Here is a 24,903-nt window from a genome sequence, read left to right as displayed (position 1 = left end):
AGTCGGATATCAGCAGCGGGTGTAATCGGCACGTAGAGCTGTAATATTTTCACATTTTACTTGTTAAATTGAGGATATATTTATACCAAACCATTATGGAAAGACAGTGAATTTGATTTTGTGTATGTCGAGTTGGAATGAAGTGTGTTTTACTATGAGTTGATAAGGCGATTAAGCTTGTCTTAGTTCAGTAAAAGAAAGAAACTTGATGGTGTACTGTTGAATTGCCCTCTTTGGTTAGGAAAATAGAAGCAAGCACATTTCATTACTTGACATTTTGTGAGTTTATCATGTTCATTTATCACACTAATAGCTGGCATTATGTATATCTCCCAGCTGAAACTACCAGAGCTATGGGACTGCTGCCTCTTGATGTACAAAGTGCTATTATGAGACAGGATGGGCAGGGGCTAGCTGGTTAGCATGCTAACTTCAGTAGACATCTCTGCAGTGCATCTAAAACTCTGGCCATATCTTATAAATTGCTCCATTAAAGATATGGCCGTGCTCTACAAAAAATATAGCCTTTAAATAAGAGTGTTGCCTCAAAGGAAGCTTGTTGTTTTCCACAGGTAATACTTGAAAGAGTTTGGTTGTATATACATAAAATTCTCTGCTATGGGTCCATTAATTCAGTTTACAGGCTTATTCACTGGATTTGGACTAACTAAAATATTTGACTTGTAAATCTAAACTCTAAACTTCCTGTAAATCAATGGCATACCACAGAGTTTAAAAAACAAAACAATTACTATTGCTACATCTACAATGGTACATAGGGAAAAGGGTAGGCATGGAAACAAAATGCTGCTATGGAGAAGAAAATAAGGTGCTCCAGTTTGCATACCCACTCAGAATGATCTGAGGACAAAACAAACGGCAGGGCTTCATCGGTCAAAGACCCTGTTATGTAATGAGGTTCAGCATGTTTAAAAGTACAACTGTTAATATGCAACTGTATGGTACCTAACTGTACTGCACGTAGACAACTCCACCTATAGCTCTGACAGACATTGTATGAACAAGGCTCTCCGCTCATGTACCTTAACAGCTTTCTTCTTGGGCCCCTCGTCCTCCTCAGCCTCCTCGTGTTCCTGGGCCCCCTGGGTGAGATTGGTGTAGTTTGCCAGTTTGTTGAGGAGAGATGACACCATGGGGTTGCTGTCCATCTCCTCCTGCAAGAGAGAAAACATTTGTTGACATTCTGAACAAACGTATCATTTGGATTAACTTCAACAGTAATATAATGTATGTTTAGACAGCATATAAAATTAGATTCTTTAAAATACTTTTAGAACTTTATTTTGGCCCTTGAGTATTCAGTTACCATAAACTCTTCTGGGATCAAAATGCACAGTGCAATATTTGATGAACTGTTCAAAGTATCTTAGAATAGCATGGCTGGGTCGGCTTCATGCTGAGTGGGGAAATTAGAAGCTGCTGTGCTTAATTGATCCTATACATGTGCCAGTCACCACAGAGCAGCAAGGTCTGCCAAATGGCAGAGCAGGGCACCTGGCAGAGGTTCGGCTGAATAAACTTGGAGGAATGCAGTATTTATGGCAAAGACACTTTTTGATTGGTGCATTGTTGAGTGCAGACAAGATTGATACTTTTACCTCCTTGTGTATAAATTTAGTGCATTAATGCTTGCGTTGTGCTTTACAGGCTGGTTCAAATTAAAAACTGCAGAACTAGGTCTGCCAGTGAATCTTTACTTAAAAAGAATATTGATGTATTTTGCAGCTTCTACCACTCCACTTTGGGGTTTCTCCTTCATGGCCAAGAACATGTTGCCAAGACAAATCAGAGTGGTTTTCTATGTAATAAAATATCCCTCTGGCCTGTGTGAAGAAGCTATATCAAGTCAATGATGATGAAAGCTGCAGGACCGCTACCTCAAAGAGGGCCATGTTGGTGCCATCATAGCTGTTGCCTTTGTCGTTGTCTGTGTTGTTGATAAAGGGGCTGTTTTCCTTTGGGACGCCATCACCTGTGGAGACACAACACAGTTGTTTCTTTAAAACAAACAAAGGTTTAACGTGTTAAAAATGTCTGGGTCATACCTACTCTGTTCACAACATAGTTAGAGGAATGTTATCATCATGACCTGATAACATAAAAAACAATGTCTGTGCAAGTGGTTCCTGCGAACAATCCCAAGCCATTATTAAAGTTAAAGTATTTCTGATTTTGAAAACAGTGCAGACTAAATGCTCTAGAGCCACTTTGGAGTCTCTGCCTTGCACTCAACTGCACTTGAGTTTGATATTTTTATATGCATTTTTAATAACCAGGATATCATGATGAGGACTTCTCATAATATGCATGAATAATTCAAATCTAAACTCTGATTTAAGAAAACAAACAAACAAACAAACCACACACTCTGAAAGCACTTAAATTAGCTAACTCTTATTATCATCTGTTCAGATTCTATTAAACATATGTAAGTAAATCATCAAAATGAAGCATTGGGGGAAAAGGGAAAATTGATAACAGCTTGATCCATAAAAAGACAGCCTTAATCAAGATAATCAGTGAGAACTTGTACACAAACAACCAACTGTACGACAAAACCTGAACTGAATCCGACAAATCTAGCACCAGATTATTTGAGCAGCATGTGACGTTCACGTTAACACACACATCACACAGCACGTTGAAAAAATGATGCATGACACAGCACCAACAGCACATATGCAAGTGGAATTGACAAATTACAGATTGAACTAATTGGCATACAAAACCACACTCTCATAAAAACAGGTAACACCGAGCTAAGCAAGTGGTTGAGATGTTTGACTGCTGTATTTCTAGCTTGTGATGTGAAAAATGTGTTCAACTTGTAATTTAATGACTTAACAACTTGAACAGATTTATTTCCAATTAAGAAGCATAGACATGATATGACATGATTGACTTATTTACTGGGAAGATGAACCTTTGCGGTAAAACAAAAGCAGGATTTTACAGGATAAGTTCAGTTGCAGCATTCTCCTTAACAACTGAAGCAGCTGAGGACTTGTTTTAATATGTAGAAACCAACCAAAACAAAAGAAACTGGATGGATCTAAAATGGATCTGAATGAATCTCACTCAGTCTGCCCTAACATAATTTGATCTCATTTTGAGCTCCTACCCAAGGAGCTAGAGGACAAAAGATTACATAACTTCAAAGGTCTTATGTTTCAACCAAACTCACAGCAGTCGAGCCGTCTTCACAGACATTCTAGCACCAGACTGTGAATCATGCTGTGTCTTTGCTGCTGCCTATACAGCAACACACTGAGCAAATGTTTTGAATGAACAGACAGCGTAGAGTGTTGGGGCTAAGATATCTGACATGCTGCAGCCACGTCCAAGTGTAAACAGTTAGGGATGTCATTTGCGAGATTATCCATGTGAGCATGTGTGCTCCCCTTTTCTCCATCATATGAAAGATGAAAAAGCTTCCCTTGCTTTTATTTACATGGACTTGCATCAAATTAATAGAAAGCACAAAATGTGTGGAAAATGTGCAAATGCAAGGGATTTGTATACACTAATAAATTCATTGATTTGGTTTGTTTAAGGGGAAAGATGTCAAGACAAAGCAGCAGGAAGATCATTTCTTGTGATTCCTATAATCAGATTTAGTCATTTATATTCCTTCTGAGGCTTCAAAAGAAGTCAAAGTCGTATAACCTCTAGGCTGTGATTCTGAGTAAGGAGGAGTGAGGAAAAAGTGTCAGCAGTGGAAGTAGATCCCGGTTCTAACATGCAACACCGGTAATAAAAGTCTGCTGGCGTAAGCCTTAGCAAAGCACACACACAGACAAAAATGTTACGTTCTGCTTTATAGACAATAAAACACTATAAGCAAAAGCCATGAAGACAAACAACAAAACAATAAACAAAAGAAATACTAGAGGGGAAATACAACAGGAAATAAAGGTGGTGACAATAAACCTCTTAAAGTGAAGGACAAAGAAGTCAATACTGGAGCACCCTCAAAGAAAACTGGAGAACAGGTAATGAAAAAGACAGCAGCACATCATCCAGGCACAGCAAATGCAGCCACATCATCAACATTAAATTAAAATCCAGTATGTTTACTGACCTCAAAACCTGATAAACATTCAGGTGAGATTCCACTTTGCAAGCTCTAACTGAACACTAGCAGTACAATAACTAGTCAGTTCTGTCTGGAGACTATTTTTGTGTCTGTGTCTGACAATTCAGAGGCAGTCCTGCTCTTTGATTGTTCTGTTGTTGTTTTTTTAAAATCTAGAATATGTGAAGAGCATGTCTTTATAATTTCTGTTGACAAAATATTGCTCCATGCACTTGGTCTGCAAACAATTTGTGCTCGTATTGCTTTATGTGATTACTGAATCAAGATGAATCCATAACTATACAATGACAGAAAAAAAACATCCAGATCAGAGCTGATTGACATTTTCAAATAGTTTAGTCTGATGAGTAGTTAAAAACCCAAAGAAGTTCAGTTTACAGTAAAACCCAGATCCTCCAATCTGAGCATCTGAAACCAGAGACTGTTTGGCTATCTCACCTTAAAAACTGCTCAAAGGATTCATCAATTATCAAATAGTTACAGCTTCATTTTATGTTGGAAGAGATGAAACGATTCAATTCATGGTTTACTGGATTGCTTTACTATACACTGTGAGGAAAGAAAATGTGTTGGACGTCCTCAATTCTGCTTTAAAAGGATGAACACCTAACTGAAGACCAGCTCTGTCCAGGGATGCCATGCAGATCCATGAAAACTTGTTAAATAGCCAATACATTAACAACATTACAGATTGAGGTTTTTTTTGTTATTTAATTAAACCATTTGTCTCCATTATTTATCTCAGTTCTACAGGAAATATCCGGTGTGGTTGTGGCTATGCTTATGACTTTTCCTAAAAGTCAAACATGAACCATTAAAAGTTCTATTATAAAGTGATTTAGTTCATGAATACTCTTTTCTAAAAATGTGTTTAGGCTAAGGACACTATAGTGGCCTTGGACACTACAGGAAATATTCACAACCACAAGGGTCCATTGTTGACCCCAGCTCTCTGCCAGGTGTTCATCATTCATCAGTGGAGCTTCCTACTGTGAACTCTGGCTGCTATGGGGATTTCATGGGTAACTTTTACTGCTTGATCCAGCTGCAGGGGGAATAAGAGGCTTGCAGCGTGGCTTAGTGCGGCGGTAATCACAGGGAAAGTCACTACGTCCTTGTACTGAGGAGCTCTTTAAAACGCAGTCTGATTTGTACAGTAGAACACATTAGGTGAGGGCGCTGTGTTTCAATAAGCTGAGATGACAGGGAATGAATTCAAAATAATGACCATTGAAGTGTGAGGATGCAGCCTAGGCTGTCATCGCTTAGCTTGGTAGGACACTACACACCACAGGTAATCATTGTCTTAAATGACACCAGCTAAATCCTCTTTGAGGCCTGGGGGCAGGCTAAAACTGGCAGCACCTTTTCTAAATCAGGTGAAGTTTCAGCTTTTAGAATGTGCCCACGTGTCAGGTGGTTTAGACGGCAATCAGGAAGTGAACAGAATGAGTATAATGGTTAGATGACAATATATTAGTACAATAATACAGTTAAGAAAATATATTGTGACACAGCTATAAAAAGGTTTTAGTAATGATACTGTACTGGGGGAATTAATAGTCTAGTGTTAGTGTCTGAGATAAGCTTTTTGACTCACTGCCAAGGCAGACTGGTACATGAAAAAAATCCGGCAACCAAATGTTTTACCAGCCAAAATATACAGTATGTATACTGGGTGTGACTTTAGTATTTAAGTATTAAAAAATGCTGCAGTAAAATAGTTACAATTATTACAGAGGCACTTTGTGACAAAGATGTTTTTAAAGAGAGGTTTTAAAATCTGTCCATGTAGAAATTAATGGGATATTGTTAATGTTTCTGAGTTTACAAGGTGCACTTGTATGCCCCACAAAGTCCCTGTCGGTGCCCACACGCTTTGCCATACAAGGCAACGCAGATTTCAGACTTTAAGAGGCGCTCTGAATCCACCATGAGGTCCCGGTCCCTGTTTGTGTCAAACTCTGAGACAGACAGACATTAAATGACAGAAGCAACGTGCCAGTGAATGGCAACAAAATGCAGCAGGGACTCTTGCAATCTACCTGCATTTGATACTTGGTGGGTGTTAAATTAGGACCCGTGGCGTTAACGTTAGATGGATCAAGAAATGAAGGAAAATTAGTGATTGATGGAATACTTACTTTTTAAATAACAGGAGGATCAAGGATCAAGTCCAAGTGAAGTCACGAGTTAATGGTGTTTAAATCCAAGTTGAGTGGCAAATCTTTTTTTGATTTTGTCAATTCTAATCTAGAGTCATCAAACTTGTGACTAAAGAGCTAACTCAAGATCAAGTCGCGCGACTCAAGTCCACACCTCTGTTAAAACATAATTATAAAGAAATTGTTAGAGTCGTAGTTTAATGTATGCTGAGGTATGTTTCTGATTGTTTTAAAAAAAGAAAAAGAAAATCCAGACAGAATGGGAGGAAACTTCTACCAGGGGACAAACCATCAATAATTTACTACAAGCCATAGAAGAGGCAGCAGACGTTTCTGAGGGTTGCTCATAAAGGAAGCAAACTGAGAAGAACTTATATTTTTCTCTGATTCACTATTTGTATCTCTGTGTCTTAATGGTTCATGTCTAAAGGGGAATAAAAATATCATCACATCATGGTTACACGCTGGGCTTTCAGGCCACTTTAAGCTAGAAACACTGAAAAAGTTGCTGTGTGGCAGCAAATTTTGTCCACTCCTCCCGTGCCCTTGCACATCACCACCCAAACCAGGCAAAGGTGCCATTACTGCAGTCATTGCAGATTATGTACTAAAGAAAAAGCACAGGCACAAAGAACAATAATTCTACAGAAGGTGAAGGTCAATGATGTCTGTACATGTCAGTCAGTATGTCGACATATCATCGTAACTCTTGGTGTGTAAACGTTAACATGTGTATGTGTGAGTGTGCTTTGGTGTGCTGTGGCTAACAGTCCTGGGGGACATGGTCCAGATTTATATACAGTAGCAGTGACAAGACTCTGGCCTAGTTAACAGATGTTGGCCTCTGTGCACATTACACGTGTTGTCATTTATCTAAGATTAGTTCACTCAGCTTCCTGGAAATCCATGTTGATGTCCTCTCTTTAAACAGGAGGTACAAATATATGGGATTAACAACAAATAACTGAATGATTAGTAGTCTGGTTTCAGCTTTCAAAAAGCAATCCCAATGTGTGGGTTGGAATCTGGGGGGAAAAGCGTCAGATCATGCTGAGCTAAAATCATTTCTAAAGCCTCGTCCAGCTCTGCCTCCCCTGAGAAAACCTACTCAGTTACGATGACTGAACAAGTACATACTGCAAAGATGGCAGCCTGCTCTTTGACAATATTACCCCATCCTGCATTGCAAAAACTCCTAACATCAGCTGTTCTCATGTCAGTCCAGGAATGCTGAAAGTGCACAGCACATACAAACTCGTTCATAAAGAGCAAATTATGTAAATGTTGGCAAATATGCACCTGCTGTAGAGGAGAGCATGAGAGGGGAGGAGAGTAACACTGAAGATGAAAGCTGCAAGGAGCGTGTGCAAGTGTGTTCACGTGAGGCTGATAATAAATGCAAAAAACATCCATTTACCCATCTATAAAGCCTAACAATATCTTCATGTTGTGATACTGCCATGTGCACTGTACGACATTGCACTGCACATGTGCAAGATGGACACAAAATAATGTTGTAGGTTCACAAACCTGTTGAATATCAGGTGCACCAGTGCAACTAATGAAAATCTTAAGTCGCACATTTTGGGGCAAAACATACGCATCCTGGAGCCAGACATTCCACTCAAAAAAATGCAAACCTTGAATCCCATCAGACCCAAAGCTACACTGAAACCATCAACATGCATTTTTAGCACACAGTACTTGAGTGGAGTTTACAGTCTTTGCGTATACAATGTTCTGTATGTACCTGAAGAGTCACCTTACTTTAAACTCCAAGAAAACACCTGCACTAAAGACCACAATCCTTTCTTCTTGCTTGGTATGGTGAAATAAGTTTAGGTTAAACACATCTCTTTTATTGTGTTTGCCCTCTCCTCAACACTTCCTCTTATTTTGCATGTCTACAGGCTTAGTGGTGTCTGAACACAATGCCTCACTGCTATACTTGACATCACTGTGGTCTGCGAAGGAAATCCAAGCCTAGTCAAATAAGGCGTGTGTTGTGCCCCTGAACAACAAAATCTGGCACTGAAGTTACATGTTTTGAGGTGTGGCAGTCACAATTTAACTATTGTGATGATGACAGGAGCCAGGAATGGACACATTTCCCCATTTTCCACAACAAAATATACCTTTTCACCGCTAGTTAATGTTCTGCGGTATGACACGACATACAATTAAGTAGGGAATAAACCTCTTAATTACTATGTATAGCTTATTGTATATTTTGACAGTGGTTATTTCAAAAAATGAAGACCAGACAAGATCTTGAACAGGGGAACTCTGCCCAAACTTGCTCACATCAAATAGGTTGTCAGCCGAGAGAAGTTGACCAGAGCTGGACATATGGAAGACATTGAATTCTACTGCTGACTTCTTTTTCTTTATTTCTTTCTTGTTGTGAAAACAATTTTTGAAATAACCATTCACATAAAGGACAAAAAAGATCACAAGACCTGTCCCTCTGAGAGATCCCTCTCTAGAATGACGCACAGAAAAACGTCACTCAATTTTACAAAGCTCTAATGTTGTACAGTGACTGTAAATGGGCACGTGTGTGTAAAGCTGCCCTGTGTGCTATTATCTGAGGTAAGAAGTAATTCAATAACTATATAACAATCAGCTTGGCATGCAACTGATTATCATCTCATCATATTGAGTGTGTTTGCCAACTGATATGATTTGTGCAATTTTAACATAAATGAATGTTAACACTTTTAAACTTTAATAGATTAGGCCAGACTGAACACAGAATCCAAGCAACCCAAAGGCCTGTCTATAATAAAGAGGGAGAGAGGCAGAAGGGTGAAACCTCTTGTGTAATTGTTGATGAATGAATGCAGGTGTGTTTGGTGGTGAGAGCTCTGTGTGTGTGTGTGTGTGTGTGTGTGTGTGTGTGTGTGTGTGTGTGTGTGTGTGTGTGTGTGTGTGTGTGTGTGTGTGTGTGTGCTCGTGTGCATGTTCTACTTCTGCAGGTGGCGAGGAGAGTGTCCCTGCGCTATAGTGCATTAGGTGACCCCTAAAGCTGTGACATTGCTAGAGACTATACAGAACGTTAGTGGCAATGACCATAATAAACTAAACCAGATTAAATCAACCACACAGTAAATAATCTGAATTTGCAAAGTAACAAGTAACTAAAGTTTTCCAATTAATGTAGGTGAGTGGAAGTATATAGTAGCAGAAAATGGATATACTCAAGGTAAGTACCTCAAAATTGAGCAAACTGTATTTACTTATATTCCATCACAGGTTATTCAAAACTTTGACACCAAGATTTTTATTTTATACTGCAAATGTTTAGTGGTTCCAAATATTGGTTATCTGTCTGCATGATTACTATTAATCTGTATTGATATTTGCCCTGAAAAAGCCGTATCAGTTCCCTAGCGTCACTTGTACCAGATATCGCATGTTTAATGAGTGGCATGAACGCCAAGCCATAATTGCGCAGACTGACATGAGAAATGAAAAAGTAGTTAGACAGGAACTAAAAATGATGTGGCTCATTTCACACATCATGTATTTTATTTGACCGCTCTGTCTCTAATTGATTGCACACTTATAATTAATGAAAGAGCTTGCTGTCACTGACACTTCAAGCACCAAAACGATATGCTTCGAGCATTGTCAGGAAATTAATTAAAAAATGCTCTACTTTAATCTGCTTGAACTTGTAAGTACCAGAGCAAACAATTCTCCAAGTGTACAATGTTTTGGTCAAAGTCATGGTATCATTGCATGATAAAGCAGTTACATGTGCAGATGGTTTTGAAAATCCTCACTGCTGCTGCATGCTGCACCATCCTGACATCTGATATTCAAAGAGCATTCTTTTACATCACAGTCAGCGATGTTACATAAGGGAGTGGGATTCCCTGACCCTGCCTCAGTGCACTGCACAGCAATAAGCAGTTATTCATCAGGACAGCTGTCAGTCTGTCATTTGTCATTAGTGAAAGACTGAATGTGGCTCTTCTGCCATCAGGTTCTCTCAATTCTTCTCAGCGCTTTGTGTTTGTGATGCTACACAATCTATGGTGAAGCTCGGGCTGAAGTCAGACTTCATCAGCACTCTGCTAGCTGACAGCAGGTACATTGAGGATGTGCTAATGGTTCGGCTCAGCCTCTCTGGTCACTCTGGTAATAAATGACCATGCATCCTATTTATAACCGCTAAGCTGCGCACTGTGACGACGCTGTAAGCTGCCTAACACTGTCGGAGTTAGCCCGTAGCTTATTGTACCAAGAAAAAAATAAAGAGGGAGGGACAACGGCAGTCCAGAAAGTAGAAAGTCAAAAACCACTAAGAGGTTAATGTAAAAAAAACCCACATTCATCAGGTTTAAGTTTAAGAAGCAGGAGGGACAAAAAAGGAAAATGACTTGAGTTATATGTACTTTGGTAAAATAAAGACTAACGTGAGCCAAACATTCATATGGTGAATTTCTCACCTCTAACTGGTAGAGTTAGTGCCATCATGTCTTGCACAGTGATCCATACAGGACCACATTTCATTCAAATATCATGACTTGCAACTTAGTGAGTGAAGCACAACAAAGTCATTTACTGTTAATACTTTTCCATCAGTTAAACAATTCACACTAAATCTTGTATAGGGACACAACACACTAACACCTCCTTTAAAGTAACATTTGTCTTTAGTGGAACAATTTATCTTGAGCAGAATTATTACAAAAGCCAACACACCCTCCTATCCAGGCACGCTACAGAAAGCCCATCAATAAAACAAGCATCATTACAAACCAATCCTATAAAAAAAGCCACAGAGAACAAAAACACTGCACACATAACCAAATATCCTCAACATAGCCACAATGAATTAGCTTGAGTATAGTTGTGCTAGCAAAGGGCAACTCAAGGAGCAGCTCAGTTAAGAAAAACTTACCCTTCCGTCGAGAGCCTCCCCTCTGCTCCATTCTGAGGAGCCAGGCTAAAAAAGGGGGTGGAGGGGATGGGGTCCTAGTAGTGGTCTCTGGGGAACTCCAGTTACTGGGCTCCAAAATATTGAGATACTGACAGTGAGGTGCAGAAGTCAGGAATGCTGCCTGTGCTGGCTGGATAATGTGAGGATCAGCTATTTCTGTGACAGTGTGTGTGTGTGTGTGTGTGTGTGTGTGTGTAAAAAGTGGCCTGTGACGACGATGTCAGCGACATCATCCATGCATCACAAAGCACCCTCACCATGCTCACGAACGCACGCACATGCACACGCACAGACACAGACACCTCCCTCCACTCAACCTCCTAGAGCTGCTGATCCCTGCTACACACATAAATGCACATGCGCATGCATGTTTCACACACACACACACACACACACACACACACACACACACACACACACACACACACACACACACACACACACACACACACAAACACAAAAGGGGAGGAGCAAATAAAGCGAGGGAAGCAGGAATCAGTAGTAGAACAGACACACAGCTTTTGAGCAGAGTGTGGCACTGGCCATCCAAAGTAAAAGCTGTGCAGTACATGTATCATTTTGAATCAATAACTGTTACTATTTTAAGCTGCAGGTGCTGTCTGAGTGAGCAGTTTCATTTCCAATCTGACCTCTGGGGTGTCATAGGTGGAGATGGTCAATCGACCAGCACAGCGCAGGGAGCACGTAGGACAATACAGCCAGAGGCCATGACAACATACTGGACTAGAGGAAACTGGTATGGAGTAATGAAATCACAGGCATCTTTACAGCATTTTAAAAAGTCAAAAGAATCTAATAAACTTCAGTCACAATTTTCTGCCTTCGGGGAGTGGTCCAGAACGGTATTTGGATGGGTGAAGCATGTCAAGTGGCATCCACATATGGGATGCTGCAGTAGCTCAGTTGGTAGAGCGTGCAACCCATATACAGAGGCCTTGACCTGCGACCTTTGCTGTGTGTCATCCCCCCTCTCTTTACTTCCTGTCATTTCTCTATGCTGTCCTATCAATAAAAACATGAAAAGGCCAAAAAATATATTAAAACATTTTTTTTTAAAGTGGCATGCACATAGATGCCAGGACCCAAGGTTTCCCAGCAGAACGTTGCATTGCAACGAGATCGTCAATGATATTCATATTTAATGTTGTTGGTGATCAGTATATATATTTCTCAATATGCTCAGATATAAAAACTAGAAACTAATGTAAAAAAAAAGATGGTTGTGGTGATTTATAATCATTAAATTCCCAGTGATTTTTATGGTTCCAGTGCACTGATGTCATGTTGGGCAATAAAGTTTATTGTTCAACTGGAAATATCCTTATATATCTATGTCACAAACACATTTGAGGGATCATTGCAAAAAAGTTGTTATATATATATATATATATATATATATATATATATATATATATATACACGGTATAGCGTATATAGAATATTGGCTAATATATCGACACTTGAATGTTTTTTTACTTCCAAATATTGGCATCAGCATTGCCACAAAAATTCAGGGTCTACTCTGAAGATTATTTGACTATAAAAATGATTATGGATTGCTTTTTCTAAGCTAATGGGATTCATCTACTCATCATTTCAGCACATAAAGCTAACGTGGCTACCCCGCAACCAGAATGCAAGACTCATGAAGTTACTGTACAACAACACATAGTTTTATTGGGAATACATTTCATTAATGAATAAGTAATATGTTCCTATATGTGAATATACAAGTGTATCTCTGTATCAGCTAGAGGGGACATTGTTGTTGACAAATTTATAATTACTAATATTTACTAATATGATTTTATTTAAATGATTTTGAATACTTATTTCTGACTCAATTATTATGGGCTAGACAAATGCAGACCAAGCTCTGCCCCAGCCTTTACCCCAAAGCTTTGTGAACCTAGTCCTCTGCTGTCTACCTTTGTCATGGCTGCACATTAATCTATCCGTCTAAGAGCATGTGAAGTGGGCACTAATCCCTTAACCAGATTAGGCTAATCCTGAACTTTTTATAAAACACAGAGGCTCAATTTCTGCTGCAGTCTTCTAGCTGGCTGCCTGTCAGTCGGGTGAGTGCCCTTCACCACGCTGAGACATACTGCCTGCTGGTCATTCAGAGATGGGAAAAGCACAGCTCTGGAGCCACCTGTGTGTGGAGTCACCAAGTTCACTGTGATCATGACTCACTAAGGACAACAATATATTGACTGTACTGTCGGATTTATGAGAGCAAATTATAATAAATGAATAATTTCAGAATTAAAGACAAAACACACTGACTACTTGAATAAAGAAAAACTGCAATATCCACCCATCTTTCAGCCGCCATGTGAAGACTTAACTGAACATCCGTTGCCAGCATCATTAAATTGACAGATGTGTCAAGGCACAGCTTAAAGAGGGGCTATCAAATCACACAGTAAGAAGGATTTAGTAGTATCAAGCTCCACTTGGTCTGATGTCAGATGGCTGCTGTTATAGTTACTTTGTGTGTCTATGTGTGTGTGTTGCATTTTATTATATCCTAAGCCTTTAAACCCTTCAGGTAAACAACACTGTCTGTTATGCAACACACAGAATGGGTGGGAGGGATAGATCAGCAAGACAGTGGTTACTGACAGTAGTACAGAGTACTACTGTCTATATAGGCTTGAGGCTTTATTGGGTACTTAAGAACATCCATACTATGATGAGGGAGATAGTTGGAAATGGATCCGACTGACAGGGTAAAATTCAATATCTGTGAGAACTACCTATCAGGACAATTTTCGAGTATTGATGCGTGGACTCGCTTCAGAAACATTTTTCAGTCAAATCTAAGATCAATGCCTGCATATACATAAGAAGAGGACATTTATCTACAGTAGAAGTGGTTAAGGAAGTGTGGGAGTATGCCACAAAGCAAAAAAAGAAAGAATAAGGGTCAGCCAAAGCCAGTTGGATCAATGTTACTTAGTGCAGCTTACACCTGAATCCTCACTGCCATGTGTAAACATGAAGCATGAGATGGGTAACAAAAAATAGTGCATTAGTGATTGCTGGGACAGATTAGGTGCCATTAACAAAAGTCACTCCACTGCCACTACTCGATACTTGTAATCACAATATTCATGTTTTTGAGCTGACATGGGATGTAATACTTGGAAGAATCGTCTTCTTAAATATATACATCATCTTCTAAAAAATGTAGGACTGGACAGGACAAGTTAATAAACGAAGGATATGCACATGTGTAACTGTATATTTATCAGAATTTGTCAAGCTAAGATTGAATCATTGCAGTTTATCAGCACCTGATATAACATATGCAGAGAATCTGTGACATTCTAATGAATGTAGAAAACTGATGATGGTAATATACATAAAAGCATTGGTGATGTCAGAAATGTCCTTTTCTCACTAACTCTTATTTTTCCTATTTTTTTCTCTATAAACATTACGCATGAGTGTTATGATAAACAGAACAGTTTGGTTTGATACCAACAGTTTAACTTTTACATTTAACCTAAAATCTAATATGCATGTAGTTCTTTTAGTATCTACTTCTCTCTTGTATTTTCCTTCCCAATTGTTCTGACCAAAAGTGCAGATGAATCACAATCATGTGAGAACAGCAACAAAATCATGTGACTGCTCATAGGCAGGCAATCCTTTTCCTTAAACTAAGCTGTCTCCACAAGCAAAACAATGCCATTTTTATGACCTCATGCAGAAGATGGACACACACGCATGCGCGCACACACACACACACACACACACACACACACACACACACACACACACACACACACACACACACACACAGAAAAGTAGGTCCACCTTCCTCCAGTTGGTGTCACTATTTCACAATCTGAAAGAAACAATGCATACACACAAAGCTCCCCTCATCACACTTTGACTATGAACTCTAGCTGTAGTTGGCAAGCTATACTCTAGGATTACATCCTGCATCAAACCAGACCCTCCTCTAACCCTTCTCTAATAACTCCCGGTGTCCACTTTAAATGTAGCAAAGAAAATTTCATGGGATATGAAGGGTTCTAGGAACCAGATGTTGGTTGTGCTTCCAACATCTGGCAGTATGAGTATGTTTAAAATAACTGATGGCGTTGGATGGTATTTAAACAAATGAGGAAGACAGGAATGTCAGCTCACCATTTCAGTTTTCCCCAAAATGTATTCAATTGTGTATAAATACAACATCCAACTTCTTTTCTTTAGGAAGCTAAAGATGAAGTGATGTTCAGTGGTTCAGTGATGAAGCTGTGGTCAGCGAGTCCATCCATAGACGAATCCGGTGACCAATTTTTGTGTTCCATATAGCGGTACCAGCATTACTGCACTGGCAAATCATAGTGACTCCATGTCTGCAGTGAGCTGCTGACAGGATAGCCCTTTTTCACTCTAACTTTTAAAACACCTGTAACTGCTTAACCATAATTTAAGTTCACCTGATCTAGGATCCACCTCGACTTGTACTCACTCATAGATACCAGCCATCTAAATACGTCTGATTTTTTCATCAAGATTATCAAGGGGTCTATTCTGGGCCAAGACCCAACCTCCATCCTAGTTTCATAACCTCCTTGGCAAAAGTAAAAATGAAAAAAAAAACACAAATTTGTATTTGTATCTGACAGTTCAGGTGAAAAATATTGATCATCTTGTTATAATGCAATGTTCTGCTGGGAAATCTTGGGTCCTGGCATCCATGTGGATGCCACTTGACACACACCACCAACCCCAAACATTGACACAGACCAAGTACACCGCCCCATGGCAACAGCACTCCCAGACGGCAGTGCCCCCCCTTAGCGGGATATTGGACCCAGGAATGTGACAAAGAGCTCAAGATGTCGACCTGGCCAGCAAATTCACCAGATCCCAATCTGATCAAGCATCAGTGGGACTTCCTAGAACAAGTTGAATGCATGGCAGCGCCATGGGGGATGGGGTGTACATGATCTGCAGCAGTGTTTAGGTGGGCGGTGCGTGTCAAGTGGTTTCCACATGAATGCCAGGAAGCCATTTCCCATGAGAACAAAGCATGTTATTCACTTCACCTGTCAGTGGTTTTAATATTGTGCATGATTGGTGTATATTTTGCCAAAGAGTTCTGGCTACTGCATGAAATTCATGAAATCACCTGTGATGTAATGATCATTTCCTCATTACTTTTTGGAGATTTAGGGGCTTCCTTAAAACAGCTGTAATAAAAAAAACCAAGAATGCTCTTTACCACCTTTAAATGGCTATTTATATCCAAAACCACAACTATTCTTTGTGCTGTAATGCCTCAACGCATGTTGCATCACATTCGATAATGGAAATGTGTGGCACGTCAATAGCATTGACCCAACACTTAGCTGTGCAGAGTAAAGAGGCTGTTAGCTGTTGTTTGTGACCACAACTAAGGGTGGGGACATTTTTAAGCTATTAAAATGTAGCTTGGTTTGAACTGGAGTTTTACCAAAGAACTAATTGAATCATGTTTGTTGGGTTGCTTATGATTAGAACAGCAAAGTCACAAGATGTCCACTGAATCAGTAATGTCACACCCACAATGTGCAGATTTTAACTGATGTTGTTTACCAGTCAACAAGTCCCAAAAGAACTCCAAGAGTGGAACTTACAAACAAGTTTGGGAACATAACAAGGCTAACAACATTAAAGCTATAGTTGGTAATCCTGTTCATAAACACTTTTTGTTATATTGGGTGAAATGGTCCTTCCATCCTGAGAGTAGTCCATACATAATGTGTTCAGAGAAAGGAACAAAAAAAAAAATCAGACCTCTGTGTCAGCTGCAGGCCTGTAAAAACTCTGACCAATCCCTGCCTCTCGGTCCGAGGGGAAAGAACCAATCAGATGCCTTCATGTCTCGTCCTGCCCACGCCCCATCTGTCCCTCCCTCATCGCTGCGTGCACTCATCACGGGTCACCGTTGCCGGAAATATTCAGCCACTCCATACCAAGTTAGCAGGAGAGAACAATGGCAGAGAAAATGCAAAAAGTAGCACTTCCAGCGTTACTTGTAACAGCTCGCCCCGCTAAACGGGTTAAGAAAAGAAAGCCGGAGGCAGAAAAGGCTGCAACGAAGAAGGCTTTGGATAAAACTAGAGGGAAAACCAGGGTCAACATCAGTTCAGCTTTTGAACGGTGGAGACAGCTGAGGGAGCTGAAGGGCCTAAGAAGTGATGCAGAGGTTGCTGTCTTTCTGTTGGACAGGTAATTATTTGTTTTGCTTCGAGGGGATTTGTTATTTTCATGAAATATGTAACGTTAGCCAACTTAGCTACTTTTGTAGCTGGTATTAGCACAATGCTAACAGTAGCTTCTCTGTCAGTGTAAGCCAGTGAAACCATTGAGCGTTTGTACTCGACGCATCTCGAGCACTGACGGGAGGGGGAGAAGGGGGTGGAGCTTAGAGGAGGTGCCACTTTCAAATCTTGCTAGCTCTCCAACATTACCAACTATAGCTTTAAAAATGACAAAACAGGATTCCTTTTTGCTGGACATCACTTTAAAAGACATCTGGTTTGTGAGGCTTGTAAACATAGTCAAAAGGGGGGGACCGTGTTTGTATAATCTGTTAACCTATGTAGATGAGAGCCATGTGAGCAGTGAGGGCGTCATACAAACCACAGCCATGGATCTCAAAATACATAGCGAGCAAAGAAAAAGATGTGTGTGTGCGTATTGGTCTGGGCTTATCAGTGACACCATATTGAGAGCAGGGACCCAGTGGGGAGGAGATCACTGCACAGGAAATAGGAAGCATCAGTCAGAGAAGAGTATGACTGACTAAACCATCCAAACAGCAGGAATGGAAATTTTCACTTGGTTGACAGGTACAAGGTTAACTACTCTTTCGCCTGAGCCGATATTATTCTTTCTTTCATGTTGGAATTTATCTAGCTGAAAGTCATAAACTGGTTCTTACTGCTGTGGATGTCTTTTTTCTTGTTTATGTATATGCAGTACACTAACTATCAGGTACAAATGTTTATTCTCAGTGCTGGACTTACTAAACCAAATATCCTTCAGGATTATAACTCATATTTTGTAATGTCCCGGTCCTGTACTCACTCCCTGCATTCCTAAAGTAATTACCTTCTCCCCCTTTTCTCTTCCCTGCATCTTTCATCACTCACTGACAACACCCATCGGTATATAACATGACAGAGACAAAGAACCGCAAGTCCACTTTGACTTTTGTATCTAAACATTGGAAATACATGTGAACTTGTGAATTGGTTGCATATCGTAGGGGAGCTGTTCAGATGCTTAAGGTTATTTTTGTACTGAACAATCTATTAATTTAACATAAGTGATGACCTAAAGATTAACAAAGCTTGAGGAAATCATGCTTATTTATCTGATCATTTTCTTAATATTTATTTGGGGGAACTATTTTATAATACCATAACCCATGTATATATATAGCAGCTACTGATGTTGAATAACAGAGTCTGATCATGTTGCAGATGGAACAAACAGAACTAAATAAGGTGGCCAAGTCAAACACACAGAGTTGAGCAACATTGTAGGGTCAGGCTTGACAGTGAGAATCACCTAAAGCAGAGGTTCAAACTACTCTTTGAGGTCTGCAAGGGTGTGACACCGAGACCAGAACCAGGTCCGTACCTGCATCTTTAAGACCTGTCCATCATACTACCAAATGACACCTGACCTGATTAAAAGCAATGTTCCAAGGCCAGTCCACACCAGGGCGATAACTATAACAATGACAGATAGAAATAGATTGTTAAAATTGTTTTGACTCAAGTACCCAGCAGAGTCAACTCCGCAACTAGAACGATAGTTGTAACAATATCTTTCAGAGCAATTTGATGAACGATAGAAACGCTGACAGCCAATCAAAATCCAACTGAATTTACAGGGCATCAATCAGCTTGATTTTGGGGACATTTTCCTAAAAAATAATGTTGCAGGAGTGCTTATTATATTGGTTTCTAACTGCAGCCTACCTCTGTTATGTAAATTGCAAATTGCACATTAAAAAATGTGATTTTACCTGAGAAACAAAGTTTGTTTTGTCTTTACTGATGTCCTCTTTGACGATTGCCAGGATAATTGATGTTGACTCATAAAAAAGTATCAATAAAATCTCACGTTGACTGTGTTGAATGCTCCAACCTCCTCTCATCTTTGAAAAATGTCATTAAACATTTCCTTCTGGGTTTTCTTTGAAGAACACAACAGGTCATCAACAACCATTTTCCTGAGCTGCTGACACAGCTGGAGTGCACAGCACATCCTTGGCACAACTGCGCAGTGTGGATGCTCACACCATTAATGTTAAAGTATGGTTACAGTGATAGTTCTTGCTATGGACGGCCATTTATAGTAGGTAGTAGATTCTGTACATCTAATAAGGGAAGTCTCCTCCATTCCCCAAAACAATCTGAGAACTGCAATAAAAGAAACAGAATGATGCACAAGTAGATTATAACAGCTACAAGCCATTCCTCTAATATCTCATCATACATTTCCATAGCCTGTGCCCAATATTTGTCAGATGAACTTGGCTGGTGAACTCAGAGCTTCTTTCCCGTGAAATCTAAGCAGTTAAACACTCAGAACCCAAAACAAAGTTACGTAGAGGCATGATCGCAGGTCCTTAAGTTCCCACACTGAAGGAGCCTCCCTGAATCACTGGAGATTTTCAGAAGCTCCCCTCTGGCAAACTGTTGTTTTATTTTAACCATTACTGATGGCTGTGCAGGCAGTAATGGGAACAGTACTTGCGCAAGGGTTTGGTGACCGTTTTGACAGAAAAAGACAAACTGTCTTGGCTGAAAAACACACACATGAAGAGTGAATATTTGAGCTTGATATAATAGCACAAGGCTGAGAAATTGAATGTTAATGAGTGAAATATTATTGGATAAACCTTTCTTCTATTCACAGCTGAACATTTGTTACTCACCTTAACCAGGAGAAACTAGTTTACAAAGTATCATTTCTAACTCCAACCTCAGACAGGTTGCTGAAAGCATGTTGCATGTGGTGCTTGTAGAATACAACTAGTAACATGGGCAGCATGCAAAAGCAAAAGAGTAGAGATTTAACAACATAATAAGGAGAGGAGGAGAAACAAATTACAGACAGCTGCTTTGAACAAAACCAGACCTGCCTGGGAAATAAACAGGAAACACATGTCTAGGACAGATGGGCCAACAGGCCAACGGATAGAAGCAGCAACGCCCAAGGCACCACTGATCACCTGCTTAGTTTCAGCTTAAACAACACTGAAATAAAGTTGCATTTTACTATAGCAGGTTCTCTTTAGCTTTGTAGACAAGTGATTTATTAGTGGGTCACAATCAACCACGACCAGCACTTAAACTACAGCTATTGAAGCTCCAACAGAATTTTTGCCAATTACTGTATGTACACTCCCACTCAGACACCATCCTACTCCACCCACTCCCACGGAAATTCCCATCATACTCCCTCTGCAACACTGTGTTCTGTCAAAAACCTGTCTGTCCTATGCAGCAGAGAAAGTATAACACATAATGGATTTTATTTATCTAAACTAAAAGTTTTGAGACAGTTGTTAAATGAGTCAGTTTGAGATGACCTGTAAAAACAGGCCTTAAAAAGGAATAAGAAGCAGCTTCAATGCAGGGCAGTGTGATCCTGAAGTTACAGATCAAGTCCCTCAAATGAAGAAGTCGCCTCAGCCAGATGGAATCCTTTTTTTTTTTTTTACAGAATCACCAATGGAAAATGATGGGTACAATAACATGAAGGTGTTTTTGAGCCAAAGAATTCTCAGACCAAACAAACATCATACACTGAAGACATATCACCACAATGTTGGTATTTCCAGGGGAACTAATACAGATTAGTTATAGTACTCAGCAGTACAGAGGCAAACTGCGACCTTCAGTCCAGCTACACACGGTGCACTGACACTATAAGAATTCTGCAGCAACAAAGAACTGGGTTTTAAATGTTTTAAACAGTGCAGCGGAAGTCTTCCATTAGCAAAAGACAGATTGAGCTCTTCTATGTGTTTAAATGAGGATACATACAGAAGAGTAAAACAAATAGCATTAATCTGGCCAAGATATCATGTTGGTATGTAAACTCTTGCTTTGTTCTTGGTTTCTGTTATCTGGTGATACTATTTATGTACTGGGAAAATGTGTCTGTAGAAGAACATTTTGGTCAAAATGTCCAGGAAAATAATTCCCTCTACACACAATTTTGAATTTTATTACAAGCAGAGCAATTCCAGCGTAAGCTAGTGAATTGTTTGGGTTGGTGATGAACAGGATATAAAGGACTGTCCCATTTGTCGAGGGACACAAATATCTTTCAGGACACAAGGACAGGCACGGAAACTATGGCTTAGTAGTTTAAACACTTTCCCTCCACACTGACACCGAAAATGGAATATATTTTTAAATGACATTTGTATTGCTTGCCAAAGTTTTACTATATGTCAACCACAAGCCCGTCGATGGTCTTCCAAGTGGACCAGGAAGCTTGAGCTGAAATTTGGTTTCATTTGCAATGGTGTGGCCGACTTAGGAAGTATAAAACCTGCTACTGTTTAGCCTATTTCTTGTAAGAAAAATAGCAAACTGTATGAGATAGAGGTAGAATTGGTGACACAAAAACACCCAGAAAGAGAATAGAGGTTGACATTATCTGCTGTACCTCCAAGGTATTCAGGGTTTCAGATGTTCAACTTAACATCATGAGATGCAGAGTTGGCTAGGACACAGACATGACTTCCAGAGAGAAGATTAATAAGCATGAGAATAGAGACAGAACTTAGAACTAGAGAGGGAAGGCAGGACAAAGAGTTTATTCAGAGTGGATGAGAAGAACTGGAGTACATTACATTACAGCATGTGGGTGGGGTCTCACCTCCCCCCACTCAGCCAACGGGAAGCAAGCCAGCAGGATAATCAATAACAGTGAGTGCTGCTTGACCCAGGGCTCCCTGCACAACATACTCGTGAGCCAACAGCACTTAGGCTACTGAGGACTGTTCCGAGGAAACTGTCAACCATTCTCCTCTCTCGGTCCACCCAGCCTACAGGTATCATTTTAACTGTATATGAAGACATCACGTTCTCACCAAATCAAACAGCTGTTCTGTCTGGTAAACATAGGCTAACCTGTGGATTTATGCAAACAATACAATTGTACTTTTTTTAAGCAGCAACAGCACAAAGTGTGTGGTCCTGATGCTTCAACAAGCCAAGTGACAGCACACAATTTTGTGGCTGTGGATCCAATGCATGAACTTTGTGACATGTCATCCCCTGCTCTTCCACTATTGTTGTCACTTCAGCCATTGTCAGAGAAAAACGGTTGCATGCACACAGACATGCACAGGGGAAACCAAAGCACGCTGCACAACCATCATAATAAAATGCCTTTCTCTCCCCCGCAGTCTGTAAAAACTAACCCAGCACGCAGCCGTAATTGCAGCTCCACAGCAGAAATTAAATACTGGGAACTGATTCACTCAGCGCCATGTGAAGTGCTGTAAAAGAAGCAACAGTCTGGCAAAACATGGAGTACTAGAGAGGAGTTTGTTAAATATACTCCATGACCTCCAAATCTCAATATTCTAAAAAAAAACAAAAAACAGAGGTTTGAAATGTTTCCCTGGCTTTATGCCTTCAGCGGGGTTGATATCAGGTTGCTTCTGTTGGCAGAAGTCAGAGAGAACGTTTTGTTCCAAGAAAACTCTGACGTTACACATTGATCAACACATCCAGAGAGAATGACCATTTCAACATCTATTCTGTGTGACAGGAAAAAGGCTTTCAGAGTAGTAGGGCAAAGTTTAGTCAACTGCTCTCAAGTCGACAAAACTGGCCTCGTACCAACATCCAGCTCAATAGATACAGGCTATACATATATCATGCTTCACAAAGTACAGTCCTGGTTTTCTAACTGAGCCAGATTTGCTGAACTTCACATGTAATATACCATCCAGCAGAGTTCAACATGGGAATATGTATCTTGCCTGAGCCAAGGTTCTGTAAAAGTTCTGTTATCCTGTTGTTTGTAACAAACTAAAGTTCACTGCAAGGTATTCCGAGGGTGAGTCATGTTGGACATTGCATGTCAATGGTAATCAACACAGAGAGATGTGAGGAGATGCAAAAGTCATGGGTGTCCAAATTAGAGCATCTGTGCTGGTCCTGTGTTTGTACAACAACACAAGGAAACCAGGCAGCATGATGAAACAATGAAATAATAGGAAAAAAAATCAAGAACATAAAGACAGGGGCCAGGTGAAATACTCAGTAAATAAGAATAAAAAAGGCAACCGGTGGTGTGGAGGGGGGAGGCTTAATAAAGGCAAAGCTATTCAGGAAAGCTATTCCATGCCAATTCACATTGGTATGGAACAATATTCATGTGAAACTCCCTTGACTGGAAGTGGCGTGTGAGGGAAACCCTCTCATCTCACGCAGTTTCTGGAAAATGAACAAGCCTTCCCTAGAATTCACTGTCTTCCCTGCATATTATCCACCCACACACAGACCATAAACAGTTACAAATACAGACAACAGAAAACCATGCAATAAAACCAAATTATCAGCTTGCATTGGATACTGTAAGCAAAGTCTGCAACTTTTCAGGACAGCTTCCCCATCATCTGTCTCAACAGGAAGGTAAAGGTGTGTTCCAAACTTTAAGAACGGTGCTCAGACTGGCTTAAGTCTTACTTAAAAACAGAAAGCTGTGAATTTGTTAAGCATATAATGTTGTAAAATTTGAATAAGCATTACATATTTAATTATCCACCCGACGAGCTAAAAAATATCTAATCTTACCTGTGGCGCTCTCCTCTTCCTCTCTCAGCACATTGTTGTCATCCACATCCTCCTCCTCGTCCCCCTCTTTTGCCTTCCTTGTGTTGTCCTTCACCGGGACCACAGTAAAGTTGGTGGGCATTTTTACACCATGTGCTTCCTCTCAATGCCTCCTGTTTGTCACACTCTTATCTCTCTCCCCTTTCTCCTCCCTCTCTGTTCTGCTGCTCCTCTCTCTTTCTCTCTCCCTTCCTCCGTCCAACAGCTGTCACTCTTTTCCTCTTCCTTGCTCTTCTTCCCAGTCGTTTGTTGTTTCGTTCACACTTGCCGCCCTGGTGTACTTTCCCCTCCAGGGCAGACGTTGGGTCTTTCTTTTCAGTTTTTGGTCCTATCGCTAGGATTCTGCTGTACACCCATGTGACCCCGACTCCTCTCCACCCACTGTCCAAATAAGGAACAGCAGGACTGCCCCGCCCAATGGGGCAGAACACACAAAAACACACACTTTCAGGAAAACATGACATGCATTTGTGCTCATGAGTGTGTGGGAGCATACATGTAGCTCTTTCTGTCCCTGAGGACAGATCCTCTGCCCAGGAATGTCGCTCTGTTTCACGCACACAAAAAGCTGGCAAAGTCAGCCTTTGTTCAAAGAGGAGAGGAAGTCCAGAGCTGCTCCACTGAGGAAAGTTTGCACACACACACACGAATACACACATATATATTTCCTCACTTCCTTTGCAGTGTTATTTGATCCTATGTGCATAGTCAGGAGTGGGCAGGGCTGATTTAAAGACGTACACTGGCCATCTAAACACA

At 40.3% G+C, this 24,903-nt stretch overlaps 1 protein-coding gene across 3 annotated transcripts in view; it reads right to left on the bottom strand.

Moving 5' to 3' along the window:
• slc12a7b (solute carrier family 12 member 7b) overlaps positions 1-24,903 on the bottom strand; it is a 67,175-nt gene that overhangs the window by 26,229 nt on the left and 16,043 nt on the right. For 2 of the 3 annotated variants that reach the window (XM_084339755.1, XM_084339756.1), the window contains exons 2-3: positions 1,899-1,993; positions 1,044-1,175 (exon numbers count right to left, since the gene is read on the bottom strand). In XM_084339755.1, the coding sequence (XP_084195881.1) occupies positions 1,044-1,175; positions 1,899-1,993 (227 nt within the window). Of the gene's footprint in view, positions 1-1,043; positions 1,176-1,898; positions 1,994-24,105; positions 24,501-24,903 lie in introns of those variants that run through there. The other variant, XM_084339757.1, reaches the window with a different exon arrangement.

Source organism: Pagrus pagrus (genome assembly GCF_965226575.1).
Source record: "Pagrus pagrus genome assembly, chromosome: 20".
Classification (NCBI taxonomy): Eukaryota; Metazoa; Chordata; class Actinopteri; order Spariformes; family Sparidae; genus Pagrus; species Pagrus pagrus.
Note: the sequence above shows the minus strand (reverse complement) of the source record. Positions and strands in the feature narration are given on the sequence as shown.